A 9621-nucleotide genomic window follows, 5' to 3' on the forward strand; every position below is an offset into this window, starting at 1 on the left:
TTACGGAGTTTTTATTTGCCTCTTTCAGATTTTGCAAGAACGAGGATCCAGGATGTGAAGGCAGTATTGAAGGGTGAAGTTTTTTCTTGTTTATTCCAAGATGCAGTGAGTTGTCACATTGAAGAGGCTTGGCTGCAAAAGAAAAAAATCTGATTTAGACAATTTTCTGTTGATCTGGGTTCAACCATTTTTGCCTATAAGCTGGTGTCAACTGGCTTAATGCATTGTAAGATTACTTAATGGGAATAGATGGTGTGGGAGTGTGTTTTAAGTTTTGGTTGTAGTGCATGGTTGTACTCTCTTACGGGCTATCCAACACTGGCCATCTGAAAAGAAATAACCACGCACTCATATTTTCCTCTGAGACATGTAGCACTTAATGCTTGGTGCTGGATGACCCAATGTTGATCAGTTAGCAGAAATTTTCCTACTAATAATTGTAAACATTTAAAAGACAATGCAATTGGTGCTACACACACACACACACGCATTACAGCCCACAAATGCAAATATTTGGGCCTATATTGTTTCAGAATCAGTGACAGCATCAGTGACAGCCCCAGCTGACTGTCTCACACTGCACATTCCTTATGGCACTGCAATGTATTCTATTAGGTAAGAACAGCCTAGGAGATCAACTGAAACTAGCACGTAAAAAAACAAAGGTTTTCTTTAAAGGAAGGTTTGTATATATTGACTGGGTTTATAGCGTACGTTAATACCCAAAGGGAAGACCATACTCAGAGAAAATGGCCTTCGTCTGAATCATTCTTGATGTTCCTTCTGACAAAACAGTCTCCTCTTGTAAAAGTCACGCTCCAGTCTTAGACAGATGTTTGGAAGGGGAATAGAAATTCACTTAAGATGAACAACAGAAAATTTTGTTTCTTTTGAGATGTTAGTATTCATATCTGTGCTTGTACTTCTAAAATTCCTGTAAGTATTGATAACAGTGGATTATGGTAGAGATTTTTCAAGAGCTGGAGGTTATAGAAATTGGGCTGGCTGATCCTAGATCCCTGTCTCTGTGACTGGGATAAAAACCAACGTTGAGCATGAACACAAGCTTGTGCAATTGAAATTTCTTGAAATATTGAAAAACCAGACATTCAAGATAACCATAATCAGTCTTTCTGTACTGTTGCAACTATGCAGTTAAAGAACACTTTGAAAACATCTGGTTCAGCTTGATTGATTTCTGTCCTGGATGAAGGCTAATACACAAGACTGGAGCTTTTTAGTACACTATGTTTTGAGAAAAATCTTTCACGTCTTCAAAACACTTAATAATATTGACAGTATAAAACTCAGCTACATTGACACATGTAGCTGAAAGCAGTGGAAGAAAGTTTCAAAAAGTTACAAAATTGTTTTGAATTCTAAGGACATTTGTTAATTCTCAATAACTTCAGGATTTATGCGTATACTCTAGGTAATCCTTTACGTGAATGCCTGATTATCAAGCACCTAAGGCCTATCCTTTTTTTTCTAAAAAAACAAAAAACAAAAAACAAAACAACCAAAAAGACTTAGTATACATTGATAAAAGTTTGGCGGAATTTAGTAAAAAAACAAAAAAAAAAACATTTCTACTAAGCTGGTTAAACAGTGAGCTAAACGTTTTGTTCATGCATCTAATGCTTGAAAGGGTTTGTAATGCATTTTGCCACTTGGACGTGGTCTGCACTGAAAGCTGCTGGCCCCTCCACAACAATACATACAATGTTTGTCTTTTTTAAAGATGTTCAAAATGAATTGAATTTACTAAACATGTAATTGTGTAGGGGAAAATGTTTATACTTTTATACTTTTTTAGGCACCCATATTTTATCAGCTTAAATTTAGCACCCAAGGTTCCCCTAAATAGTAACAGATTATCTTGTGTATCTGAAAATAAGCCTAACTATTGTCTGTGTTATCTACATATTAAAGCATTTCCTCTGCTGCAGTAGTCACTGTGTTTTTAAACAGCATGACTCCACCATATTCTCTGAGCTCCCCAGCTCATGGAATTGCAGCTGACCAGGTTTTCTTGACGAGCTTTACAGAGCACTGTGGCATTGGCGCACGTGTATTCTAATGCCCAAAATATCTGCGTAATAATCCTTCTAAATCTGCACTTCCATTGTCTCTTATTTAACCCTCAAAAGACAGAGTATTTTATTTCACAAGGTGAGACCTTCAAGAATGGCAGCAGCAAAGCATAAGTAACAAACTGAGCCAGTCGAACAAACTCAGAGTACGGAAAAGGGTTGTTTTTTTTCCTAAGTATGTTTTTACACTGGATTTTTTTTCAGTTTTAAAACATGCTTTTGTGTTGAGATTACCTGCTCTCCAGTTTACATTGTATCCCTGTTGTAGCAAATTTGGGGAAAATGGTGGTTAATCATTTTGCACTTTGTTTCCGATACCTCATGGAGATTTTAAGGAAAAGAAAAAAAAAAAAGGCAGGTACCTTATAAATTATTTTATATGTGCTATTGCTTGAGAACACCTGAACTACCTACTTTCCTGTTCTTGCTGTTGTTGATTTTTTTGTGAACATCTGAGGCTTTCAGATAGATGGAAGTGCAATCATGCGCCTTGCTCAAGGCAGTAAGAATCAATCCCTAAAGACGGTTTTTATTTGATTCTTGTAATTTCAAGTACAGTTAGCTACAGTAAGGGGCGCTTTTTTTGCATTAGAGTCCAATCTACATCACATTTTTCAACAATTGCTTCATAATTTAACATCTTGCAGGATGAGGTTATGTACGGACTTCGTTTAAACCGGCGTCCTTTGTTTCTTTTCTGTCCTTTGGGGAGTATTCACTTAAGCCAACTGCTCATGACTATGTAAAACTGATGCTGAGGGGTTGTATTTGAAAAGCTATTCTGAAAAAAAGTGTGAGGTAAGCTCTGGGTTTTTCCAGCTTCTCTCTCTTTACATTAAAACAGTATTCCAAGTTAGGATTTAGGGTTTTGAGCATGGAGAGATTGACGAAGGAAGAAAGTAGGGAGGGAGAGATACCAAAACATAGAGTTAGTTAAGGTAATTTACCTCTCATGAAAATGTAAGTTCTGTGAAAGGTTTAGCTTCCCACATTTTCCCTCTATGAATATTCAGGGCAGTGGTTTTGTGTGTTGCTCATGGAGAAGGAGGGCACTCCTGTAGGTCGTAGTGGATTTTTAGAGGAATTTCTCAGAGACTTTCATTGCGTGATGGACTTCTTGTTGAAGAACCAAGAAGTCTATACTTACTATATTCATTTATTTAAGTTAGGAAACAGGCTGTTTTTTAATATTGGAGATGACTGATTTTTATGTCAAACACTTTTGCATTTCTTCAGGCAGCAATTGAATCAGAGTTTATCTGCAGTGATCTGCATTCTGAGGCTGCGAAGTTGTGAATGGAACTGGGTCTGACTCAGCAGGTCCCACAGTATGTGTGAAATAGATTTTTTAGCAAAAGTTTACCTGGAATTTTCCTTACTGTGGGGTTTCTGAGGATTATGGATGACTGCAGTTTGTTATCCCACAGAAACGTGTGTCACAGGCCTGGTCGCCTACTGAACTTTCAGTCTTCAGAATGATATACTTGGAACATTTGGAAAATGTTGTTGGTTTTGTTTTTTCAAATTCAGTAGGCTTCTTGTCATGATAACAGTTCCTGGGAACTGTTTCATCTTCCCACCTGAGCATTAGTAAAACATATTCTTGAAGAAACTAAGCTCAAGATTCCCATCCAGCTTTTTCTCTTCAGATTTTATTCTGGCAGTAGTTGCATGGCTCCATTTGCAGCAGTGTTTCTGCGCAGTTATGACTGATGAGAAATGATTATTTCCTGGAGATACCAGAACTTGATTCAAACTCCTCTTTCTCTGAGAGTGGGACTTTTTTTAGGAGGAAAAAAATAAATTCTAACAGATTAAACAAAAGAAAATGCACTTGCTCAGGGAGCAAGTCTGTTGAGTGGGATGATGATATTTTCAGAGAACTATTTCTCAGAACAGAACACTGCATTCCGTGAACATCTGTTGAGGTGGCTGGAAGTTTCAGTCTCTTTTTGAGCAGTAACAAACTCATATCATTTACAAATTACTGTTTTGTTAGTATTATAAAAACGAACTTAGAATGCAGAAATGTGTGAGTGAATGCAGTTATCTAGGAAATGTATTATAATGTGTGTTGTCCAGTTGTTCAGGTATGCTGGAATATGTTCCTTGAGACGTACTGGGAGAACTGCTAAGAACTGGGCTTTTCTTTGGCATCAAGGCCAAGGGAAAAAAGAGAGTCTGGAGACGAAACTTGGCATTTTGTTCACTTAAAATGCAGTAAAACAAAAAGTGTCGTTCTCCTATTTTAATCTCTCTCTCAGCATCAACAATCTCTGTCGAGTTTTTCAAATTAACTTCTTCAATCAACCCTGAAAGTTGGGGTCCTTGAAACAGAGATGGGCTTTTGCTTTGCCTTTAGCAGTACTTTTATCTCAGGACAGTGGGATTAAAACTTCCAGGGGTCTGTGGTTTCCAAACACAGCCATTTTGAGATATATACAGGAAGCTGTCTGTTTGCTTCACTATACTTTAGACTGCAGTTATTTGCAGCTTTAAGGACAATCTCAGGATTTTACCTGGGTTTGTGAGTAGGATTACTGATTCTTAAAATAGGATGAATATTCAATTTAAAAAAAAAATTTGTAGAAAGCTGCCTGGACTCAGTGTAATATAATTTTTCTTTCTTTTGGCTCACAACAATCAGGAGCTGTCTTTAAAGGCTTCTTAGTGGACTGAGGCTTTAAAGGGCTAAATAGGTCTTATTTTATTGTTCAGTTTGTGTAAAAGAAGGAACTCTTTTCATTTTCACTGCAGAAATCCTAAGGGCTAAAATACTGTCCAGGGCTAATTTGAGGTTCTAGAGACAAACATAACTTCTAAAAAGCAGCTAGATTGTTTTTCTAACTCAGACTCTAAAATCATTTTTAGAAATTGCAGATACAACCAATTGCAGATATAATTGCATTCATATCTTGTTTGGAATTTCAGTATCCAGCTTGGTAAGGAGTACAGTAGAGATGACAGTACATTTGCCCACCACTTTATTATTGCTCATGTTGAAATCTAACAGCTGTTGTGAACAGAACTGCCAACAGAGAGACTTTAAGGAAGATTCTGTGCCAGGAAATTGATGCTGAATATTTCATTGCAACTTAGCTGTCCTTCACTGTTGTAAGATCTACCAAGGTATAAACTTCTGGAAAGCTTAGTAAATAAATACTGCTGCAAGCAGCTTTCTGGGTTCTTTCCAGGGTTCTCTTCAGGATGTTGTGTATAAATAACTGCTATAATTAAAACAATTTATTGAGAGTTATTTTGATCCTTTGGGGACGGCTGAGGCAGGAGAAGGTTCTGCAAGTTCTCCTTGCTTTGGAATTCTGAGCCTAGGGTTTGACCCAACCTAACACCTATTGAGATGTCCAGGCCCAATCAATCCATATGAAATGTAAGAGTTGAAATATCTGTGTACATGATTCTTGTTCCTTTTGAAGATTTTACAAAAGCTCATGCACAACGTTACTCAAATTTAAGTTGGCCCACGCGTTCTTGCTAGGAGAAAAGCAAGTGCCAAGACACTGTCAAAAAAAAATGTTGCCAACTTATCTGGTTGGAACTGAACCAAGAGCACCAAACTGAAACAAGTACCAAATGGCAACTATTTCAGCCTGCTTCTGTCCTGAGCCTCATCTGAGCCTAGCTGTGAAAAAAATCCCTGAATCTATTTCCTTCAGTCTGTCTAGGCCCACATACCCAATTCAGCAGGTTGGTTTTGTTGGTTTTAAAGCACCTGTCTCACAGTTAGTTGTGCATCAGCTGTTTGTGTTAATATCCAAGTGGCCATACTTGCAACTTGTTATTTCCTGGATAGTGGATTAGCAATAACACTTTATTTTGTGCCAATTCGTTATCTCTGAAGTGTTCTTACTGCAGCAAAGTTTGAGTTTTGATTTGGTTTTAATGCCTTTGCATTAGCCAGAACTCTTAGCACAGACATGGACAAAAAAATTGAATCCAGGGAGTTTCCCTGGATAAAAAATCTGCTAGGGCTTCCCAAGACATTTGAAGTTGGTATAGTTAGCCATCATTTTTAAAACAAAGATACGATTAAAAATGTGTGTGGGTATTTTTTTAACCTCCTTTTCATAACACTAGCCTATTGTAAACTGCATGAAATAAATCTGTTTTTCCCTTTTAAAGTCTGATGTCTTAAATCTTTCTTCTCTAAATCCATTAAGGTTGACCATAACAGTCACTGATACACTTGGTGTAGCACTTCATTTAGATATAAAATGTTTTATTTTTCTACAGTGATTCAAAGCAGCAATACTTTCCCCTTTGCAAAGGAGACGCATCCTTTTCTGTTTCCTCAAAGGGCTGATCACAGAAAAAGCCATGTTTATTCAGATGTACATCTACTGGGAAATTTCCTTAGTGTTTACGCTGTCACTGATCATTATAGCAGGAAATTGTCCCCTCTGGAATGGATATAACAAAGAAAAGTATCAAGTTCTAATTAATGACTTTGTGTATATTTTCTTCCATTCACATAGCTAACAAATCAACCTCACTGATTTCTTTTAGAATCCAGTATGTAGATTTTTAATATAAATACTTATATCTGAAAAATGAATCTGAAACTGACACTTTGTAATAAGAAATATAAACAAGCCACTTAGTGAACTCTGAAATCTTAAGGGGCTACACAATTAAGAATGAGGTGAATTTCATCTTAATAGTTTTAATCAGTTTGAAATGCAAAACATGTTCAAAGTTTAGAAATGTTAGTGAAATTGTGTCAGTTTACTAAAGTTATTTCCTGCATTTTAATTGTATTTGAATTTTGCTAAAGTATACCCTAAAAACAAGCTACTCAAGTAGAAATTAACTACTTGATGTGTTCACTATTTACTTTTATCAGGCTTTGTTACTAAATGTATTTGCAGTTTACCATTAATAGCACTGCTTTTAATCCAGATTCCTACTGCACAAATCTGCAGTTTCAGGCATCTTCACAAATAGCAGAAATGAGAGCACATAAGGAATAAGAGTGTACCAGAAACCAGTTAAGAAGGGGGATCTGAAGTAGATAGTTCTCTTAGACTGCACACTTCCAAGTAAGTGACAGCATCTAATTTAGATAATATTTGAAGCTTATTAAGAGATAATGCTCCTTTCTGCAGGAAGTTTCATTTCAGGAAGATGAAGACAGCTCTGCATGTTCAGCTTTCAGTGGGCTCCAGGCTTGCCTGGCAGTCATAAACACATAGTCCTTATTTGTGTTGCCCAAGGCTTCAGCCTGCCCAATCTCACGAGATAAATCCTGTGAATGGTGTGTTAACCATTCCTTCTAAAAATCACTGCTGTTGGTAATATCGCTGCAATCCTCAGTGTCTGCAAAGAAATGTGATTTTTTTTTCCCACCATGTCCATTCAGATCAGCAGTAACAGCTTTCAGTGCTGAGTTTGGAGGGATGCAAATTCAATCAATGCAAACGCCCCAGAAAGTGTATCCACTACACAGGAAACCTGCCTGCTACCTCAACAAATGTATGTCTTAGAAGAACTGCAAGTGATAGGACACTTGGAAAGATAAACAGAAGAGTACATATTTGTCCTGGTTTTACTGTGGGTGTTTGCTAATGGTGAAAGACTGTGTAGCTGGAGTGGTCTTTCATCTGATTTGGCATAGCCACTTTAACAGGCTTCCTGAAAGTACCTGTTCCTAACTTTTGCAAAGAAACTTCCAGATATTCCAAACGTGTTTTCACCAAATAATATACAACTGAGATGGCATCCAGTAACTGTTGCATGAAGCAGCCTGAAACTGGAGTTTTCATTAAGGTCTCTGAGACTCCTGTTTCTCCAAGTCATTAGTGACAGTCGGGATGTTTTCTGTACACATGGCCGCTAACTCTTTTCCATCTCTCCTCCAGCATTTACAAGTTAAAAGAAATAAAGTAGCTAATGTCATAGGTATTTGTGCATTGGGATGAGAAAAAGTTGGGCAGGAGGGCCCACAGGAATACAGGTATCCTATTTTGTATCATTGTGCTATGCAATAGGCTAAAGCATGCATAGGAACAGGAACTATTCATTCCAAGGGAACATAATACCTCTTGAATGATTCCTTTATGGAAAGAAGCTAAATGAAGATAGGGTGAGAATATGGCAAGCGATTCGAAGATCTGGTTTGTTTCTATTTTCTGAGAGCAGCCTGGAGAGAGAGAGCTCCTCCATCATTTCTGTGGAGCCAAACGGTGATTAAATTCAAATGAGAGCGTGAATTGTTTAGAGAAAAAAATAAATAAAACCGGGAGAGTATCAGAGCACTCGGCTCACCCTCTTGGTTAAACACGGGAGTGGCTGCACATAAAACACGTAATTTAAGCTACCTTTCAACCCTCAGCTGATGAAGACTCCACACCCATCCTCGCATTACTGCCATAGTGTCTTTATCAGTTGAATTTGCTTAATACCTGCCCTTGGTTTTTCTCACAGCGCTTTAAACTGATGACATCTTGACCCGTGCTCCGTTTTGGGTACGTCTGCTCAGTGCCTTTCCTTTTCTCAATAGTAATTTAAATCTCCAGATGGTGGGTTGGGGGGCGGTGCCTCCATCGCGGCCAGAACGGCTGTCTGGGTGGGACGTGGGGCAGTGAGGTTCTGGAGCCGAGCACCGGCCCAAGTTTGTCCCATTCAATACAGAAGTGCTTATTTATGGAAATGCCTAATTGGAGCGACGAGAGAAGGGCGAGGAAGATAAGCCATGTTGGTCTTACGGCGCTACGCAGGGTGCAGTTCAATGAGCATCGACAGACAGACCACGGCAGGATGCGGCTAAAAGGAGGTTTAAAGACAAAAAACGTCGGTTTCATTAAAATTAAACACGCTCAACATAAGGACAGAATGTGAGTCATACCCAAAAATTAAAAATAATTAATAAAACCACTAAAAAACCCACCAAACTTGCAAACAAAACAAAACAAAACAGGAAGCAAACGCATACGGCCTCCGCCGCCCGAAACAGCCGCAGCGCAGCGCCCGCGCTCGGGGCCCGGAGCTCCGCCCCCAGCAGGAGGATTCGCCTTGCCTCCTCCCGGCTTTGCCCAATTGCGGCGCAGGCAGCGCCAGGACAGACTCCCCATCCTCCAATCAGAGGCGCGAATGGTCGCAGTGGGCGGGCCCTACCGGGCTCGAGTGCGTCGCGGCTCAGGCGCAGTGGGCAGGACCCGCTTAGCTCCCTGCGCCCGGCCGGACGGTTATAGGGCACGGGCAGGTGACTGCCTCAGCGCCTGAGGTAAAACTTGACTCCGTTTCTCGATAGGGGAACGTAGGGCTTGAGGGGCAGGAGGACGTCAGAGGGTTCGAGAGGGCTCCGCCGGGACCTCCGTGGTGCTCCCCGCTCAGGCGCCGTTGCGGACGCCCGCAGGTCCTGCTGACGGCTACGCGTAAAGAGCGGCGGGCGGCGCGCAGGCTGGACTGGGCTGCACTGCACCGCACCGCGCCGGCGCAGCGGTTCGGACGGGTCGTAGTGAGGGACACACCGCGTTAGTGCGCTCCGCACCGAGGGAGGGGGGGAAGGGGG

General features: G+C 40.0%; 1 protein-coding gene across 1 annotated transcript in view; it reads left to right on the forward strand.

Annotated features, from left to right (window-relative positions):
* The window catches only part of LOC100541880 (BTB/POZ domain-containing protein KCTD5-like), a 29165-nt gene extending 22933 nt beyond the window's left edge, over positions 1-6232 (forward strand). The window contains exon 7 of the mRNA XM_010719789.2: positions 29-6232. Coding sequence (XP_010718091.1) covers positions 29-58 — 30 coding nt within the window. The 3' untranslated portion in view covers positions 59-6232. The remainder of the gene's footprint in view (positions 1-28) is intronic.
* Positions 6233-9621: the final 3389 nt, after the last annotated feature.

Source organism: Meleagris gallopavo, chromosome 16 (assembly GCF_000146605.3).
Source record: "Meleagris gallopavo isolate NT-WF06-2002-E0010 breed Aviagen turkey brand Nicholas breeding stock chromosome 16, Turkey_5.1, whole genome shotgun sequence".
Lineage (NCBI taxonomy): Eukaryota > Metazoa > Chordata > Aves > Galliformes > Phasianidae > Meleagris > Meleagris gallopavo.